A 21,552-nucleotide genomic window follows, 5' to 3' on the forward strand; every position below is an offset into this window, starting at 1 on the left:
CATTGAAGTTATTGTTTTATTGTATTGATCACTGGAGCTTTTCATAGCTGTTAGCTGTCCCCCATATTACAGAATGAGTCCTTTTTGAACCTCTACCTGATAAGATCTTTCTGATTCACAACACAAATCCCAGACTCAGCATTTCTCCTTCTCCCCAAAGCCAGGCTACTCCCTGGAGGTCATTTTTTTGTGTGTGTGTGGACTTTCTGTAATTCATTTGCCCAGAGTATACTTTTCAATGGACATAGTTCACTCTTTGTTGATCAGAGTTGTAAAGTATTTGCTGTCTGCCTGGATTTTGCAAATTATCTGTGCTAAAGGATTAAAGTATAAACATCAGGTCACTGGCCTTCAACCTGATGAATGGCCTGATGTTATAGTTTAAAAAAAATCTTTAAAAGAATTTATTCTTCAATATATTGAAAGGTTTCTATAGGATGATTTTTGTAGGCCAAAGAAATTAACAGTCAGAGGTGATTCTAGAATTTAGAGGGCTAGATATTTCTATATGTTAAAATTTAAAAATACCATGAATGAATAGAATTCCTTTTTACTTGTATCTCTCATTCATGGCTGAAGGTCTTATGTTATAGATTTTGCTTTTTAATTTGTAAAATCCTTGGGAGAAATTACTGTGCATATTGATATTTTTGTGCATATCAAAAAGGCCGAACATTGTTTCTAATACATTGTATATCCTCAAGAAAGATTTTGAATTAAATATTTATCCAAGTCAAATACAGCTATAAATCTATCTCATTACTGGCACAAGATTACTTAAATTGTAGGGCCAAGTTATGTAGGTCGCCAAGATAGGTATTGTATCATTAGATCAGAGAGTGCATGTGGCTAACCCGTGATTGTTCCTGAGGATAATCGAGAAATTCTGCACAGAAATATCCCATTTGCAATTTAGTGGAACTGCAAATAAGTAAAAGTAGAAATTTATTATCTTTCCTATCAAGATAAACCTGGCTTCGATTGTGTCAAGTATATGTATAATCTATCAACAATTACTTAGTGAATTCTCATCATATGTTTCACCATATATTCAGCTCTATTAAGTGTTGTTGGTGACATTTCTTCCAGGTTGTCTAAAAGGTATTTCAAACTTAACAAGGTCAAACAGAACTATCAATTACCTTCCTTAAACCTGTATATTTTCTTCCACCCTCCTCTGCCCTCTCTGTCTCCCAAGACTTCCCCATTTCCACAAACGGCTCCAGCATTCTTTCAGTTCTTTAGGTCAAAATGTAAGAGTCATTATTGAGTCTTCTTGTTCCCCTCACACCTCACATCCCATTTATCAGTAAAAGCTGATAGCTCTACTTCTCAAGTGTATTCAGTCTGATCACAGCTCACCATTTCCTTTGCAATAATCCTAATCCAAACCACCATCATCTCCTGCCGGGATGTCAAGCCTGCTGGTGTCTCTACCTCCACACTTGCCCAGCATGTCTATCACATCCGGACAGCGAACTTTCTAAAGCTTAGATTCAGTCTTATCATGCTGCTGCTTGAGAAATGACCTGTGACTTTGCACAACCACCAGAATAAAGTTTGAGCTCCTTACTGACGTCTAGAGGGTCAGCCTCTGCCTCCTTCTGGACCCCATCTCCTTCTACTTTCCCCTTATTCACTGCACTGTAGCCATCCTGGCCTCCCTTCCGTCCCGTCTTAGAGCTTTTCACTTACTGTGTCTTTTACTTTGGATGCCTCTTGCCTCCATCTCGAATCTCACCTTGCCTGTCCTTTTGTTATCATTCAGATCTCAATTGAAATGTCACCTTCTCAGAGAGGTCATCTCTGACGTTCCTTCATAAAGCCATAGCCCTTCACTAGTCACATTCTTAGTACCTGATTTTATTATCTTCAACTTAGTACATAAAATTAGGTGTTTATTTACTTGTTTATTGCAGTATTTTCCACTGGAATGTAAGCTTCTTAAGGTTAAGGAATATGTATGTATATTTCACTCAATGTTGAATCTCTAGCACCTGGAATAGAGGCTGACCCATAGTAGGTCATCAAAAAATTTGTTGATGAGCTGGCTAACTCTTCTTTTCTGTAAAACAAAAGACATGGAACTGATTATCTATAAGGCCTTTTCTAGTCCTAAGATTTAGCTTTACTTTCTTAAGACTGTATTGGTCTGAATAATGAAGATAGCAAAATGTACAATACAGGTTGAACCCATATTCTAAGATCTAGATTAAATTGCACCTCTGACCACCCTGGCCCACAGAGCTCTCTCTGGCCTTTCCTATGTGAACAATTTCAGAGTCTCTAAAGGCCAGTCTGCAGTTAGCCATATGCTGCTTTGCCTTCTTAGTTAAAATGCTCTTGCATATATGTCTACAGGTGCAATTTCATTTGCATACTCTCAAGGTAAGAGGCTGTGCCGATCCCAGCCTACTTCTCCTCATGGTAATACTGATAACGCTAGCTAAAATTCACTGAGTGCCAACATATGCCAGGCATTGTTTTCCCTTGACATGCACTTACCAATTTAAACCTCATAGTGATCCCAAGAATTAGCATCCCCAGTTTGGAGGACAGAAAATCAAGGCACAGAGAGATGAAGTAATTTGCCCTGTTACACATGACCAGTAGTGGGCCTGGCATTTAAATTTGAGAAATCTTTTTCCAAGTCTGTGCTCTTAGTTGACACAGGATAATGCCTCACATAGTACCTAGCACAGACACGAGAAGTATGTGGGAAATATAATAGACACTAGATACTCATTTAACTGAACCGAATGAATGAACAGCAAAGAGAGAAAAATGCACAGTAACAGTTCTATGCAGTGGATATATTATCTCATCCAGAAAACTCCCAAATAATTATTACTGAAAGGATTCCCGTTACCATAAATAGCATTTTTTCTGGTTGCCGCCTTAACATGACTTGCATTTGTATTTATCACTCCAGTCCACTCTGTCTCCGCTAATCGAGCAGTTTTCAAACAAATTCCACAGATGTCTCATCTAACCTATTGAGTTTGAAAGGCATTCATTAGTACAACTATACTGAAAATGACCATAAATTTAGTCTTCCTGGATGACCAGGACTTTATGCGGCTTAGAAGGACTTTGCTTTTAGAGTTATGAAAGAGTGTTCTTTCCATGGGTCTTCTAAAAGTAGCAAAGCAATGACTGAAGAGAATATTAGTTAAAATATTTTAAGATAAAGTTTGCATGACTGTTTTTAAAATAGTAAAATAAAATCATACAAAATAGTAGATTCCAGCTTTAATTTACTTCCAGATTATCTGAAGTGTGGAATATTCAGGAATACTTTACTGCCTAATTCTGAGTGTGGCTGCCAATGTCTGTTTTCCTCTTCAGCTTGCAATGCCTCCTCTACCAACTATCTTTCTTGCTACTGTAACTGCTGGGATTGTTACAGGAAAGGTGAAAAGCAGGTCCTTCATGACACTTAGGGACAAAGAATAAAGCATAAAACAAAAATCCTAGATCCTCATGCCAGCTTCTGCAGCTCAAGCTCAAGGAAATATATTTCTATAGCCAATGCCAGTGGATATAAGCTCTGCAAACATAGTGAAAGTTTTTAGAGACTGTCAATTGAGAACAACTTCTGTAATTTTTTTTCAAGGGCATCATAGATTCGACCTATACCCTCCTGACTCCAGACTGTGTCAGTTCATAACCCTTGCTCTCTTGCTCACTAACTGTTGACCTTGGGCAAGTTACTTAACCTCAGTTACTTTACCTCAACCTTAGTATCCTCAGTTGTAAAATAAAGATACAAACTGTGTTGCCCTTACAAATTTCTTCTGAGGAGTGAATGAAAAATAATGCTGAGCACTGCTGAGAACAGGAATTGGCACATTGTAGGCACTTTATAAATGTTTGTTAAATAAACTGCTTCCATTTCCCTTTTAACCTACTTGACACTGTTTCAGTACAGTCCATGTAGTTCTAACCTAATGTAAAGGTTCTTGAGATTTCAGTTAGTGTTTGCAGTGTTGTCATGAAAACTCAAAAACTTTCTATTATTATTATTTTCAATATTGTCAATAAGCCTATGAACTTTTTTAATAATATGGTTGCCTCATTTTTTTCATAATGCCCATTTTTATCTTTATTTTTTATTAAAAAATTTTGTTATAGTTGATTTATGTTCTGTCAATTTCTGCTATACAGCAAGGTGACCCAGTTGTACGTGTACATACATTCTTTTTCTCATAATATCCTCCATTATGTTCCATCACAAGTGATTAGATATAGTTCCCTATGCTCTACAGCAGAATCTCATTGCTTATCCACTCCAAATGCAATAGTTTGCATCTGCTAACCCCAAACTCTCAGTCCCCCACTTTGGCAATAATAAATCTGTTCTCTATGTCCATGAGTTTTTTTTTTTTTCTGTAGCTAGGTTCATTTGCATCATATGTTAGATTCCAGATATGTGATATCATATGGTATTTGTTTTTCTCTTTCTGACTTACCTCACTTAGCATAAGAGTCTCTAGTTCCAGCCACATTGCTGAAAATAACATTATTTTGTTCTTTTTTATAGTTGAGTAGTACTCTGTTGTGTATATGTACCACATCTTCCTAATCCATTCAACTGTGGTTGGACTTTAGTTTGTCTCCAGGTCTTGGCTATTGTGAATAATGCTGCAGTGAACATACGGATGCATGTATCTTTTTCAATGAAAGTTTTGCCTGGATATATGCCCAGGAGTGGGATTGCTGGATCATACAGTAGTTTATATATTTAGTTTTCTGAGGTAGCTCTATACTTTTTTCCATAGTGGTTGTACCAATTTACATTCCTGCCAACAGAGTAGGAGGGTTCCCTTTTCTCCACACCTTCTGGAGCATTTGTTATTCGTAGACTTACTAATGATGACCATTCTGACTGGTGTGAGGTGGTACCTTACTGTAGTTTTGATTTGCATATCTTTGATAATTAGTGATGCTGAGCATTTTTCATGTGCCTGTTGGCCATCCTTATGTCTTCTTTTGAGAAATGTCTATTCAGGTCTTCTGCTCATTTTTCAAATGGGTTGTTTGTTTGTTTGTTTTGCTGTTGAATTGTATGAGTTGTTTGTATACTTTGGAGATTAAGCCCTTGTTGGTTGCAACATTTGAAACTATTTTCTCCCATTCTTATGTTATCTTTTGGGTTTTTTATGGTTTCCTTTGCTATGCAAAAACTTTTAAATTTGATTAAGTCCCATTTGTTTGTTTTTGTTTTTATTTCTATTGCTTTGGGAGACTGACCTAAGAAAACATTTGTACAGTTGATGTTTTGTCTATGCTCTCTTCTAGGAGTTTTATGGTGTCCTGTCTTACATTTAAGTCTTTAAACCATTTTGAGTTTATTTTTGTGCATGGTGTGAGAGTGTGTTTTAGTTTCATTGATTTACATGCGGTTGTCCAGTTTTCCCAGCACCACTTGCTAAAGAGACTGTCTTTTTTCCCCCTATTTTATATTCTTGCCTCCTTTGTTGAAGATTAACTGACCATGGGTATCTGGGGAGACCATGCACTTTCATTATGCTTTCATGTACACTGGATTAGAAACCATTTTTCTCTTATTTACTGTTTCGCTTAATAAATATTTGTGAATGAATACTTATAAATGCTACATGCCTGACAAGGGATTAATCTCTAAAATATACAAACACCTACAGCTCAATATCCAAAAAACAAAGGACTCAACCAAAAAATGGGCAGAAGATCTAAATAGACACTTCTCCAAACAAGATATACAGATGTCCAAAAAATAAATGAAAAGATGCTCACTAATTATTAGAGAAATGAAAATCAAAACTACTATGAGGCACCAGTTTACACTAGCCAGCATGGCCATTATCAAAAAGTCTACAAACAGTAAATACTGGAGAAGGTGCGGCATATGGAAGTTCCCAGACTAGGGATCAAATCAGAGTTGTAGCTGCTGGCCTACACCACAGCCACAGCAATGTCAAATCCAAGCGACAACACTGGATCTTTAACCCACTGAGCGAGGCCAGGGATCAAACCATTGACCTTGTGGGTTACTTCTGAGTCACAACAGGAACTCCAACTACCCAACATTCTGGGATAATCTATCTGGGAAAAAACTCTGAAAGAGAATGAATGTGTGTATATGTATAACTGAATCACTTTGTTCTAGAGCAAAAATTGTCATAACCCTGTAAATCAACTATACTTCAATAAAACTTTAAAATGAAAAAAAAAATTACATGCCAGGAAGGTATAGATTACTTGTGTGTCTCTTAAATTTGTTAGAGATGGATATTTAATAGCATTCCTTGTTTTTTTTCCCACTATATAATCCTTTTGCACATTTTTACTCATTAATTTTAATTAACGGGTTTACTAACTCTCTACTCGGTGTCTAGTACTGGACTGAAATTTTGTGGAAAATACAATAAATAAGACAAATTTTTACTCTTTTTTTTCTTTCACATTTAAACATATTTCATTGGCTGAGTGTAAAGGTAAAAGTTACCAAGCTTTACAGAACAACCATTAGAAGTATACAGTGGATCCCTTGTAGAAATCATGAAGGAAAGCCAGTGTAGGCAATGTCTGGAGCACAATTGCAAAAGGTGAGTTGTTTTCTGTGATGGAAGCAGAGCAATTGTCAAGAGTTTGACTGGTTGCAAAAGAATTTAAAGGGCCAGCCAATGTTTAAGAATACGCAATATGGCTTTGCTGTACTCCTGTTACATTTACTGAGAAGCCACACATGCTACATATTAAGCAATCTATAGAATTCCTCTGAGTCCCTATCCAGTGATTGTATTTCCAAATGAGATAAGTAGGTGAGATATATAGACAAAATCTGAAGGCTTGTTTAGTGCTGCTATTCCATCAGTCTCCAAGGTAGCTGGAGCATTAGTACCTCACTTCAACCATTTTGCTAAGAAAAAAATGAAAATAAGTGAAAAACGTGGGAAAAGGCCATAATTTTTTGGAAGCCCTCTAAAACAAACTGTGCACAGCTAATCAGATACACTTCTGCATGAGTAGAGCTACAAATCTTTACTCTTGTAAAATAACTATAATTTTTGGAGTTCCCACACAGACACAGACACGGCTCTGATCTGGCATTGCTGTGGCTGTGGTGTAAGCCAACAGCTACAGCTCTGATTAGACCCCTAGCCTGGGAATCTCCACATGCTGTGGGTGTGGCCCTAAAAAGCCAAAAAGAAAATAATCATAATTTTTAAATTAAATTGTTACCATAAAATTCAAGAAGTATGACTAAGGACTAAAACAAAGTAATAGACATTATCAGAAGAGACATTATCAGAAGACTGCAAGGCTGGGAGAGAGAATGTTCTGAGATGTGGTCTGAAGGGGAGGAGGATTTCTATAAATGGAAGTCAGGGGGAAGTCATCATGATGGGAGATCACCTAATAAGCAGAAACCTTGGTCTGGAAATGAACTTGGTATGCTAGGGAAGATGGATGTGACCTTGCAGCTCCTTGCTCAGTCTTCTCACCCATCATGCCATTCTATGCTTTGCAGGGTTGCAAAAAAATGTTACACTGAGTGTTACTGACTTAACAGGGGAATTTATGTGTGAAAGAGAAATAAAAGATTATGCTACAGAAATCATTCCTTCAGTTATGTGTTCATTTATTTACTCACCCCACTCAACGAATACTGAATATATGTTATATGCCAGTCATGTGCTATCCATGGGAATATTGCAATGATGGAGAAAGATAAAGCCTCTGATTTCATGGATGTTATAAACTGGTGGAATCTGATTCCTGAACATTTTGAATACCAGAATAAGGAGACTGGAATCCATTTAAAATACAATGCGGGAGCATTAAAAATCTTTAAGGAGAGGAAAGTTTTAGGATTAATCAGAGTATATAAGGACTTGAGGTATGAACAATAATTAAGAGTTTATTGTTAAAAAAACTCAAACAAATGGAGTTCCCTGGTGGCTCAGTGGGTTAAGGATCCAGCATTGTCACTGCTGTGGCTTAAGTCACTGCTGTGGTGTGGGTTCAATCCCTGGCCCGAGAACTTCCACATGCTGCAGCACAGCCAAAAAAAATTTACTACTTTTTTAAAAATAATAACTCATCCATGATTTGTTGGTTAGTCTGAACCAGAGTTGTGCCAGTGTTTTGGGGAATGTGGTTAAATGTGATATTTTTAAAGGATGGATCATGATTATTTAGGGGCAGATTGGGTACTTGAGATTAAGGAGAAGGAAGTATTAAAATTACTATATGGTTTAAAAATGAGTGGCATGGAGAATCAGAGACTAATAAGCCAAACATAAATTTGGAAAAAAAAAATAGATGAGGGTCATGGTGGGAAGATGACAAAATGATTATGAATATACTGACATACTGGGCTTATGTCAAGTGGATTTTAAGGGGAGGACTAGAACTTCAAGTGTTTTGACAGTGACCACACTAAGAAATATATCTTACGTAATGAACTAATATAGACAAATATAGAAAGCATTTCGCTAAATGATTATTTACCCTACTATAATGTAATGCACTCTGATAAATTCTGTTCATTTTATTTTACTAAAAAATACTGGTAATGATGCAAAATTTATGTTGTGACCCTGTTTAAAAAAACGTTCTAAAGGTAGTTGAAAATCAGGACCTTATTGTAGTTGGTGAGTCGTAGAGATTTTTGGCAATAAGGAACAAGCTAATATAGATTTTGAACTGTGCTATGAGGCTTTAGGAAATAAGTTTAAGTCCACAGGGTATAGAAATTCTTCCTAAATGATCATGGCTACAAAAACTGAGACTCCCCAACACATGAATTAGTTAGTTAGACATTCCTAGGGTGTAGATAACAAAGAATATTAGAAATAATCATTTTTCTATAAAAACATTTTATTTAACAAAAAGGATATCAGTATTAACATCTGACTATACACAAGAATTTTTTTCAATTGATAAGGAATGTTACTTATATCTTCCCTTCATCATCCCTTCAGACACATTCTGTATTTGAATTTTCCCAGGAATATACTCATAATTTTAAGGTATAGTCAAAATGAACCAAAAAGTGACCTTTGAATGGACTGCTTTAGGTTATGGTAGCTGTCAGTTTAACCTGACTGATGAAGAAGCAATAGCACCCATGCAGTAAGTGGCCTTGAGCAAGTTTCTCTACAGATGGCCTTGCTTCTCAGGGTGGTTGAGTCATTGGAAAGATTTTCGTATTTGAACTTATCCAGCTCCCCCTTTGTTCACTCACCTAAACTGCATATGAAAGAATATAAATGGGAATTAGCTTTGTCTTGGGACTTGAATTTGGGTGGGGAATGCAAGGAAGTATCAGCCATATGGCAGCAGGCTAGGAATTGAGCAAAATTCTGGACAATGAATATAGCTGCTGGGCCAATGGGATATATGCTGGGATATTTAAATAGATCTCTGTATGCCTAATGGAAAGCATGTTTTAGCTTCTTTAATTGGTCAGGACTGAAGTAAGTCAGCTTCTGTTAACCTGTTTGCCTCCGTTTTATCTCTCTAACTAAACTAATCCCCAGGTTGCACTCCAGTGAGAAATTAAACAATTTAATTGTTATGTCCTGGGGAGGACGTATAGTATCAAAATCAAGGTGCTCATGTCCTCTTACCACATGGATGCAGGTGACTCTTGCTCAGTCAAATTAAACTGTCAAAGTTTTGAATGGCTTCCATATCTCAGGCATGCCCTGGATCTGGCGTTAGACATAGCAGTGATAATACATGGATTACGCCTTCAAGGACCTTACTGCAATGGGGCTATCAGACATAAATTACTGCATTTCAATTGTAAGGAAACATTGATCTAACAAACTTAATGATCCGAAAAGGAAAAAGAGAAAAATAAGTTTCTGAACAACCAGATAGAGATTCCAAAGTTCACACACCAAAGTTCAGGCTTTAAAGTCTATTTACAAGGGTCAATTAACCTCTGTCCTAGTAGGACAGGACCTACATGGTGAATGTTGAATAACTATGGAAACACAGCCCCAGGTTCTGCTTCTTCACTTGGCTACCTGAGATTCACTGACAGAATAGCCATCCTTCTAAAATGCTTTTATTTCTAAGAAGTTGAAGTGTGGTTTTGTGGAGGAAATAGAGTATTGAGGAAATTGAGAGGAGCTGAGGTAAAGACAGACTCAGATTTTGTGGAGTTGGTTTCATAAGACTGTTGATCTTTAAAATCCACCTGAATTTGCCCACAAATTCAGACATGACAGTTTTGGCGTGGGGTGTATATTAGACAGGAGGCACATCAAGTAGAGGTAGGGTGCCAGTGGAGGCTTAGGTGCACCCAAGAGAAAAGCAATGCTGTGGTGCATTGAAGACATGCATTTGAGATGTGCAGAGGGCAGTGGAATGGGAGAGAGGCTTGATCATGAGCCCTAGGGACAGGTTGGAGTGGGAGATGAGTGCCACAGATATAGACTTTCTTACTTTTCAGTTTAGCCCAAGGTAATACGTCTCTCTGCTCGGTGCACATCCTCATTTTTATGACTACCTCAACTTTCTCTATTGCCCTCAACTATTCAGCTCCAAGCTCTTCATTCTTAGCAATCCCTCCCGTATAGAAAAAAATAAAAGTCACAATCAGTGGAACCCCTTGTCACTATCTTCTGAATGCTCATCAGTGAAAACTTTCACCGATCCTCAACCCTCTTCATTTGTCCTCCTTCATATCCACATTTCTTGGAACGAGTTCTCCATACCGCATGTACTTATTCATCTTCCATTTATTTCTCTAGCCACTATAGTCTGGTTTTTGGTCTCATTATCCCATCAGATGCTCTATTAAGGACATTCGCAATGCCCTTGCAACAGTGATTACTTCAATTCTATTTACCATCGCTGTCAGTGATATTTGTAACACTTTACCTATTCCACTCGAACATTCTCTTCCCTTTCATTCCCTGGAATTCCACTCAAACATTCTCTTCCCTTTCATTCCCTGGAATAACACTGCTTGATTTGTCTCCTCTTCTCTGGCCACCCATCCTTTGGTCTCTGATCTTTCCATTCCATGAAGGGCCTCTCCTTGTCCCGTGTTACTCTCTTCCCAAGCTATCTCCATCTTGTACGGCTTGATGACTCACAAATAATATTCCAAGCTTAGGCCTTGCCACTGACCTCTAAACTCTGTAACTATCTCCTTGACATCTCTCTCTTTTTTTTGGCAATGTTCTTTTGTTTAAAAAAATTATTGAGGTATATTTGATTTATAATATGATATGTTTCAGGTGTATGATATAATGATCCACAATGTTAAAAGATTTTACTCCATTTATAGTTATTATAAAATATTGGTTATATTTCTGACACTGTGTGATGTATCTTTATAGCTTATTAGTTTTATACATAGCAGTTTGTACCTCTTAATCCCCTGCCCTTGACTTGCCCTTCCTCCCTTCCCTCTCCCCACTGGTAACCACTAGTTTGTTCTCTATATCTGTCAGACTGTTTCTTTTTTGTTATATTCCCTATTTTTTTCTTTTTAGATTCCACATATGTGATAACATACAGTATTTGTCTTTCTATGTCTGACTTATTTCACCAAGCATAATAACCTCCAGGTTCATCCATGTTATTGCAAATGGCAACATTTCACTCTTTTTTTAAAATTTAATTTTGATGTTATATTGGAGCATAGTTGATTTATAATGCTGTGTTAGTTTCAGGGGTATAGCAAAGTGAATGTTATACATATACATATGTCTATTCTTTTTCAAATTCTTTTCCCATATATGTTATTACAGAATATTGAGTTTTTTGTGCTCTACAGAAGGTCCTTCTTGGTTATTAATTTTATATACAGTACTGTGTATATGTTAATCCCAAATTCCTAAATTATGCCCTGCCCCAACCTTTCCCCTTTAGTAACCATAAATTTGTTTTTGAAGTCTGTTTCTGTTTTGGAAATAAGTTCATTTGCATCCTTTTTTTAGATTCTACATATAAGTGATACCATATGATATTTGTCTTTCTCCATCTGACTTAACTTCACATAGTATGATAATCTTTAGGTCCATCCATTTTGCTGCAGATGGCATTTCATTCTTGTTTTATGACTGAGTAGTATTCCTGTGTGTGTGTGTGTGTGTGTGTGTGTGTATGCAGCCAACAGTGTATAAGTATTTCCTTTTCTCCACATCCTTGCCATCTGTTTTTTGTGGTATTTTAAAATTTTTCCTTTAGGGCTGCACCTATGGCATACGGAAGTTCCCAGACTAGGGTTCCAATTACACCACAGCCACAGCAACACCAGATCTGAGCCATAACTTCGAACTATGTTGCAGCTCACGGCAACACCACATCCTTAATCCACCGAGTGGGGCCAGGGATCAAACCCATGTCCTCATGGATACTAATTGGGTTCGTTTCCTCTGAGCCACAATGGGAACACCCTTGTGGTCTTTTTGATGATAGCCATTCAGATAGGCGTGAAGTAAAATCTCATTGCAATTTTGATTTGCATTTTCCTGATGATTGACAATGTTGAGCATCTTTTCATGTGTCTGCTGGCCATCTGTTATGTATTCTTTGGAAAAATGTCTATTCAGGCTTTCTGCCCATTTTTTAATTGAATTTTTTTTGGTATTGAGTTGTATAAGCTATTTATATATTTTGGCTATTAATCCCTCATTGGTCATATCATTTGCAAATATTTTCTCCCATTCAGTAGGTTGTTTTTTTTGTTTTGTTTTGTCGATAGTTTCTTTTGCTGTGCAAAAGCTTTTAAGTTTAATTAGTTAATTTTGCTTTTGTTTTCTTTGCCTTAGGAGATAGATCCCAAAAATATTGCCACAATTATGTCAAAGAGTGTTCTGCCTATGTTTCCTTGTAGGAGTTTTATGGTTACTGGCCTCACAGCTGGGACAAAATGTAGCTGGAAGAAGCCAGAGGGGGCCTTCTAAAGCATGGATTTCAGAGAAGGGGCTCCCTTGCTTGGGTCCAAGACCAGTACCCTCCTAAAAAGCTCTTCAATCTGTCCATTCCTTCATTTCTATACCATCGATATAACTCAAGATCTCACCATCTGTTGCTAGGAATATTGCATTAGTGCCCTGACTAGTCTTCCTAGACATACTCTTGCCTTCTCTAGTCTCTTCCCCACATTGCAACCAGAGTAGTCTTCTAAAGTATAGATCGGATTATGTTATTGGGCTAATAATATCATTCAACTTCTCAATGCTTTTAGAATGAAGACCAAAAATACTGCTTATAGCTAAGATGACTTCCAAATCCATCTTCTCTCATATCTCATCTCACACTGTGCTTCTCCTCAACTCTGTGTCTAGCTGGTCTCAGTTTCTTTCATTCTCTTTCTTTTCTCAAGCATTAGCACATTCTTTCCCCTGTGCTTGTAAGGCTATTTTCTTTCATCTTTCTTTATGCCCATTTTAAAAAGTCTCAGTTTAGAAGTCATGTTCCTAGGAAAGCCTTCTCAGACAGATTTCCAGGCACATGGTATTATTAAATAAATATGGCTTGAATAAAAAACAAGTATTTATCACTAAATACTTGGGTGGCCTACTGACTTTGTCAGTCCTCTCAAGTGAACTATTTCCCTATACAAGTTTTGTAGCTTTCTGCAAGAATATGTTCCTTTGGGATTTATAATATTAAGATGACCTATCTCATCCTTAACTTTGCCTGCAAATCCAAATAATTGCAAGTTCTGCTTTTCTATTCTGACTGCCAGCCTGCCTTTCTTTTCTTTCTTACTCCTGCAGGAAATTTCATTGTCTTCTAAACTGAAGTCTAACTCTTTGCTTGCTGCATTTTGATCTTTTCTCAAACATTTAGAAATTACACATATTCATACCCTCCTTACTTCCCTCAATCCTCTACCTACTCATTCCATTTCTTCAGGTGACAATTCCTTCACAAGCAAAAATGAATCCAGAGCATGCAACTTTCAAGCTTTTGTCTGTTAAGTTGCATAGTTAGCTGAAGAGTTTAGAGCCCGTATATCTTATTTGTGTGTGAGATTGTCCTTGGATTTATAGCTTCTCCTCTGATACTTTTTTATCACCCCAGGAGTCCTTTGTGTTCTACATGCACAGTACTTTACAATGTTGTATTGTAACTATCTTCCAGTTTGTCTGTCTTCCCTATTAAACTGGCTGCTTCATGACCTATGGAGGGCTTTAAGAACTTAAGAGTCAGGGACTGTGTCTTGTTTTTATTGTTTTTAACCTCACATCCTAGGAAATGCTTTGCAAGTGAGCACCCCATACATTTCCAGCATGAATGAAGGGCTAGGTGGCTACTTAAAATAATAAGTAATAAGTCTGAAACATTGTTTCAGAACTGTGCTTGTCAGCAAGAACGCTGATGTTCCTAAGTAAATAGCGCATTTGTTGATGCCAGGACAATGTTTGCTTTTAGATACCATGATTCTCAATGTGCATTTTTTGCCAATTTTCCACGTAATACTGAAGAGAAATTTGAACTCATCAATAACGGTCATTTGCATTCAAGGCACTAAATGCTGAGAGGCTAATTTTTATAATTTTAATGAATGAATGAATATCTAATATAAATATAAAAATTAAAATCGAATTGAAATAGTAATTGTATATATTTCATCTAATAACTTAAACTATTTGTATTAAATATTCTAAATATTTTACAACTGTGAATCAGAAGCATTTTGGAAAGAGCATGCCATTTTGTCAACATTATATGCTGCTGAAATTTCTTCATGCTGTTTGAAAGCATATTTTCATTTCAACAGGTTATTACCAAATAGCTATTTTTGCAAATGGAAACTTCAAGCCTCTAAATATTATTCTAATAAAAGAATTTTGCTCTTTTAAATGTCTACTTAATGACAAACTAATAGTGAACAATTCATAATTATATTTAAGATCATTTCAAAAATATTTATATTATATACTTTATTACATTATATAGGCTAGACTTGGATTTCTCTTAAAAAAAGAAAATTATGCCAATTATTTGTTTGATATATTTCTTAAAAGTTACAAGTTTCTTCGGATCAAATAATTCATTTCTTGATATTAGCCCCTACATAGATGCTTGAAAAGCTGATGAGAATTTTAAGACTTAAAGTGTAAGGCTCAGGTGGGGGGCAGGCTAGAGAAGTTTTAGTTGAAGTCCACCAATGGGAGGCTAGAAAACATCTGATAAATTTGAAGCTTTAGAAGACATCAAGGAGAAAAAAAAATTACCCTTTTATGAAAACTTTCTGAATTTTATCAACCGATGTTTTTAATATAGGATTGTTTTAGCTACAAAACATTTGCTTTTTTACAAGAGGTTAAAAATAGTTGCATTTGTAACTAATATCCTTTTAAGTAATAAGTCCCTTGAATTACATTTGGAAAGAAATTTATAATATGAAGAGACTTTTTATTATATTATTATATTAAGGACAATTAAACCCCCAGTAATGTATTAATTTCTGTTTGATTTCCATCTGTTGCTATTATTATGAAAGAGAAGTTACTAGCATTAATTGCATTTTTCTATGTTTGCATTAATTGCATTTACTCTGTTGTTAACTTATACAAAGAGCAGATAACATGGATTTCAGGCATCAGTTATATTTTTCTTGGATTGGAAAAATGATAAAAAGATATGAGAAAGTGTTATTTTATTTCTATAATTTAGAGAAGTGAAATGACCTGTTCATTTCTTAAGACTCTTAACCTGAAGAGTTCCTGATGCCTAAGGAACTCATGGGCAGCTCAGCGATGAACAGATTCGCAGATCTGGATCCCAATTCCTTAACTTGATATAGTCATTCTACCAGTCAGGCCCTTTACTCATTCTATGACTGTTTCATTGGGAATATGGAATCACAGAATGTTCAAGGCAGAAGTGTCCTTAAAGATGATTTAATCCAGCTTGACCCATATGGCCTAAAGATATAGACAGATCTGCACACTTGAGTTTGCAGCTAGAAATTGACATTGAGATGAATTAAACTGCATAGTAAAGAGTTGAGAAGTTTTAAGTAAATCTGAGAGAAAGTAGACCTAAATTCTAGATGCCCAGTGTAGCATGATGAAAGATGGAAAAGGGACCCTCCTGCCATGGGTGCTTTGGAGAGATCTGGACTTAAGAGATGGGACAAGCCAAGGATGGTAATTTAGTGTGGTTTTTATAATGTAAACTTTCTTCCCTTTATCCCCTATGATTTTTTCAGCAAAGATTTTTCTCACTGGGATTCCTGCCATGGCACATTGGAAATAAATCCGACTAGGAACCATGAGATTATGGGTTTGATCCCTGGCCTCGCTCAGTGGGTTAAGGATCTGGGGTTGCCGTGAGCTGTGATGTAGGTTGCAGATGTGGCTCAGATCTGGCGTTGCTGTGGCTGTGGTGTAGGCCGGCAGTTGTATCTCCGATTAGACCCCTAGCCTAGGAATCACCACATGTCGTGGGTGTGGTCCTAAAAAGACAAAAGGCCAAAAAAAAAAAAAAAAAAAGATTTTTCTCACTAATGCAAGTGTTTATGGAGGGCTATGAAGGGACAATTGATATTTGAATTACATTACAAATTTTATGTTTGCATTAGAAATGCCTATATTGTTCATACAATTTGGACTATTTTCTTTTATTAATGGGAAATGTATCTTCATAAGTGAATAAGAAATTAAATTGCTTACCATATTTCAATTAGTTTGATGCCTAATACTCTTTCACTTTTCTATCCTTCTGTGTTTTTAGAAAACAGTCCAGGCTCTTCAATGATAAATAAGATCTATCCTACCTATATGTGGACATCCACACATATGTCCAATGCATAATAGGAAGAATGTTAAGAAATGATTTTTCTGTTCTTAAATTTCCCTCCAAATAAATCCAAATTTCCCACATTTTGGAGTGACTTTGGGTTAAATGTTTCTAGAAAGTCTGTGTTGTAATACTGAGGCTATTATCAGTCATTGTTGTCCCATTTTAATGCATATGTTTCCCTTGATTTCTAACTGAAGGCAACCCAGAAGTAATAATCTATTACAGAAGGAGATGGCAAAAAGGTTGAAGAAGGAAAATGGACAAATGGAGGGAAACCTGGTTTGAATGACTTGATGGAAGCTGCAGGGATCCCGAAGGTAGCAGGAGGGTATAGGTTTAAGTTTATGATTAGGATGGCAAGGAAGTGGGGGACTGGTCCAAGAGATACTTCATCTGCTTCAAATCTGTGCCTTTTCTTTCCTGTCAAAATGAATGCAAAAAATGAAGGACAAGGGGATAAAATATTTCAACTGAGGTATTTTTTTCTCTTCCAAATGATCAGCACATAATTAACTCTTTCCATAGGAAGTAATCTTAACTACTATCTCTTTAAACTTCTCCCATAAAATTAGGAACACATTGAAAAATTATTGGAGCTAGTTTCCTATTTATTTAGAAGTAGTTTCTGTAAGCCATATTTAAAACTCTTGGTTTAAATATTCACATTTACTCTCGTGCCAGATTCCTTAGGTGAATAACTAAATACAAGGGTTTAAAATCTTGAAGAACAGAATACTTAGAAATAAACAACAATTATGTAATTTTATTCATCTCAGTTTAGAATATATACTCAGAATTAATAGAAGAAAAATGTAGGTACCCTTACTTTGGGAACCTACAAGATGCAAATATTCAAGGGTTTCTTAAAAGTTAATAATTTTAAGGCAGATAGTGTTAAGAATTATATATTTTAATTTCTCAACCATCTGCTAATCTTTAAAGAGGATACATACACAGAAATTTCATTATGCTATTCACAGGAAACATTCTTTTTTAAAATGAGTTTTATTTTTTCCATTATAGTTGGTTACAGTTTTCTGCTGATTTTCTACTGTACAGCAAAGTGACCCAGTCACACATACATATATACCTTCTTTTTCTCACATTATCCTCCATCATGCTCCATCACAAATGACTAGATATAGTTCCCAGTGCTATACACCAGGCTTTCATTGCTTATCCATTCCAAATGCAATAGTTTGCATCTATTAACCCCAGATTCCCAGTCCATCCCACTCCCTCCTCCTCCCCCTTGGCAACCACAAGTCTGTTCTCCAAGTCCATGAGTTTCTTCTCTGTGGAAAGTTTCATTTGTGTCGTATATTAGATTCCAGATATAAGGAAATAACCTTTCAGGTGTTTTCAGTTTTATATTTGAAAACTCTGTGATCTTCATTAAATATAAGAATATCAATTTTAAGTTTCTAAAATTGTAATGAATTTGATTTTCGGGGTTTTCTGTATTTACCATTTTATTACAATTGCAGTGCAAAGTAGGTGGAGAGACTAATATTTTTCTTTTCATTCGTCAAATAAAAAATATGCACAAAGTATATGTGTGAGTGACAAAAGCCTGATTCTGTGAATTAGTAATACAATTATATCCAAGGATAAGGACTGCGTGTTTAATAAAGCCTTCCCAGAGGACTCATGAGGAACACTGACTTCAAATAAAAGATGCCTTTTTCTCAGAAGCTCAAAGTTGATATAATTTTTTTTAAATTTAGAAAATTAGAATAGCTGCCTTTTTTCTCTTCTAGTATTGGATTTTAGTCTTTAAAAAATGATTTTCTCCAATGGAAACAATTCCATAGACAGACATTCACTTATTTCTGTTCAGCTGTGCCCAGAAAGACAAGTCTATTTCTGTTATTTATGGAGCCATTAAAAAAAAAATCTATCAGCTCTGTCTAGCTAGGTAGCTAATCATCTATCTGTATTATCTACCTCTGTAATCTGTCAAAATATTGTCTTATTGCCTGTTTTCCTATCATCTCCTCTTTTGTGCTTGACTATTTAATTAGTACCCATACCTGAGAAGTGAAAAAAAAAAAGGTCATAGGAAATATATTTCTTTCATCATATGACTGAATAGGAAAAATAATACTTCTTTTAAGTATTTACTTGTGTCTGTGCCATATGTGCCACAGAGTGACATGGCTGACAGTTTGATTGACTTGGTTATTTAATTAACTGAAATGACTGGCTTGATACTAATTATTGTTCTGTAGTATCAAAGTATCAGAGGCGGTTAGTTTTCCTTTTTCTTTTGATTGAAATCCGTAGTTCTTCTTCTCAGCTGTGTCGATGACATGTGGAAGTTCCTGGACCAGGGATCTAACGGGTGCTGCAGCTGCAACCAGTGCCACCGCTGTGGAAACGCCTTAACCCATTGCACCACCAGGGAGCTTCATGAAATCCATAGTTCTTCATCTTTAGAGCAAAAGGGCAGAGAGAGAATAGTCCTTCAGAGGCATAGATCAGAATTTGGGGTGGGAAAAGTAAGGAAGGAAGTTCGAAAGAACATTTTTGAAAAATTATCTTTGTTTTTAGACATGAAGTTAAATTTATTTTGAAATTTAAAATAACATTGAAGAAGAGCATGTGACTTTCCTTTTTAGTAAAAGCGAGAAAGGAAGAAAAATGTGAAATAGGGATGGAAAGAATATAATGCCTGGTAAAGAAGGTCTAGGATTCTTAAAACCACTAATGGTATAATCAGGCTCAGCCTACCCTGTGTATATCATGATAGAAAAGATTACCACTGCTGCCATTGTGTCCATTTTCTTCCCCATATCTCCATGAGAGGTACCATACTGCCTCTAAGTACTTTACTCTAGAGCCTGAATCACCAGTGGGCCAGAGCTGAGGTAAAAATGTAGGACTTCTCAACATCCGTTTTAGTTGTTATTGTTGCTATGACTTAGTTTGCATTTGAGACACTGGTTTTTTTGACAGAACAGTTTCAGAAGAATGAAAAGCCATGGAAGCCCTCGAATGCGTGCATGCATGCATGCATGCATGCATGCACACACCCGTGTGTGTATGCATTTTTCACTACTTATCAATAAAAGCATACTTGTAATTAATAGTAGATACAATTCAGAGCTTAGCTCTTTTAACATGTCTTATTTCCAAGCTAAGTCATTGGTTTTCTTAAATTTTTGCAAATTTTGAAAACTAACACGTTCAAATGGTAAACCACAGATAGAGATCATGGTAATAGTACAAATCGTTTAAACTCTTATGTAAAATTTGATAAGGTGTTTTACATAACTTTAATGCATTGACAAGGTCTTGTGGAGAAAACAGATCCAGACGGCAAACATACGCAAGGGATTTAGTCAAACACATTTTTGGCAAAAAAAAACTATGAATTTTGTAATCAGTTGTGAGCCAATGAAATACAAAAATGAGTCTAGTTAATAATCTACAATTATTGGTTAAAGAAGTATATTAGTGCTGACTTTCCTCTGTTCGTCCTACCTTTTCTCTTCTATCAACCCCACAAGCCTTTGGCACAATGAAGTGGGTGACTTTTATTTCCCTTCTCTTTCTCTTCAGCTCTGCTTATTCCAGGGGTGTGTTTCGTCGAGATACATGTAAGAGTTCGATTTTTCTATTGTTCAACTTTTATTTTCCTAGTAAAAGAAAGTTTCAGTAAACTTTGAATCTTTGATGAATTAAGTTTTCCTTTAGCATTTATTTCTAGACTGTTATGATATTTTGTATTTGCGAACCCTTAGGAAGTTATCTTATTAATATGTTTCTAACATGCTGGGTGAAAAAATAGTGAGAATTGTTTAGTAACTATAATTTCCTTTTGCACATGAAGGAGCTTATGCAGAGTGACTTACACTTCACAGAGTGCAGTTGAAGACGGAATTAAAAATTCCAAATTCCTAAAGGCCTATTCACTGTACCTTACACCTTGGTTTATATTAAGAATATACAAACACTTTATAAAAAGAATTTGCATTTATATTTTTCATTTCAGACCATCCTCTCAGTAGCTGGTAATAGATACTAAATGAACATTAGATCTTATCCAAGTTTGAATAGAAAGCCATAAATATTTAATGATTTTAATGGTTTTTCAAATAATATCACGGGCGATTAAATAACTCTTCTGTTTAAATGCAAAAGAAGAAATTTACCACCGTCCTAAGATTTTCTGTAAAGATCAGAGCCCAGTATCTAGGAGCAAATGAATGCCTAAGTCAAATGGAGAGAAACAAAAAATATTATCTTAACTGGTTGTTTCGTCAGAATTTAAGCAAAACATTTTCCCCCCCTCTTTTCCCCAGACAAGAGTGAAATTGCTCATCGGTTTAAAGATTTGGGAGAACAATATTTCAAAGGCCTGTAAGTTAAAATATTGAAGATTCAAATTTAATGTTTCTATTAGTGTCGGTTATTATTTTGACGCCCTCATATTCCCCCGCCATCAGAGATTCTAGAGCAGTCCCTCCAGTAGAATTTTCTGCGTTGGTGGAAATATCCTCTATTGGTGTTGTCCGACAGTTGCCATTGGCCACATGTGGCTACGGAGTACTTTAAATATATATGACGAGTACAACTGAGGATCAAAAATTTAAACAGCATTTACTTTTAATTTATTTAAATCTACATCGTCACTTATGGCTAATGGCAACTATGTTGGACAGTGTAGCTCTGGAAATCTTGTATAGCCTGCATGGGGGGAAGGATTTTGCTATGTGATTCGTTCACAACTCGCTTTCCCTAGCAAATAGTTCTGTGGTTTCTTGAGATAAT

The 21,552-nt window shown here is 36.0% G+C and overlaps 1 protein-coding gene across 4 annotated transcripts in view; it reads left to right on the forward strand.

Moving 5' to 3' along the window:
* Positions 1-21,552, forward strand: part of ALB (albumin) — a 130,735-nt gene that overhangs the window by 90,906 nt on the left and 18,277 nt on the right. For 2 of the 4 annotated variants that reach the window (XM_047798996.1, XM_047798997.1), the window contains 2 exons: positions 20,341-20,378; positions 21,084-21,141. The exons of 1 other annotated variant lie outside the window; for it this stretch is intronic. In XM_047798996.1, coding sequence (XP_047654952.1) covers positions 20,341-20,378; positions 21,084-21,141 — 96 coding nt within the window. Of the gene's footprint in view, positions 1-20,235; positions 20,379-21,083; positions 21,142-21,552 lie in introns of those variants that run through there. One more of the 4 variants, XM_047798998.1, reaches the window with a different exon arrangement.

The sequence above is a fragment of the Phacochoerus africanus genome, chromosome 10 (genome assembly GCF_016906955.1).
Source record: "Phacochoerus africanus isolate WHEZ1 chromosome 10, ROS_Pafr_v1, whole genome shotgun sequence".
NCBI classification, from domain to species: Eukaryota; Metazoa; Chordata; class Mammalia; order Artiodactyla; family Suidae; genus Phacochoerus; species Phacochoerus africanus.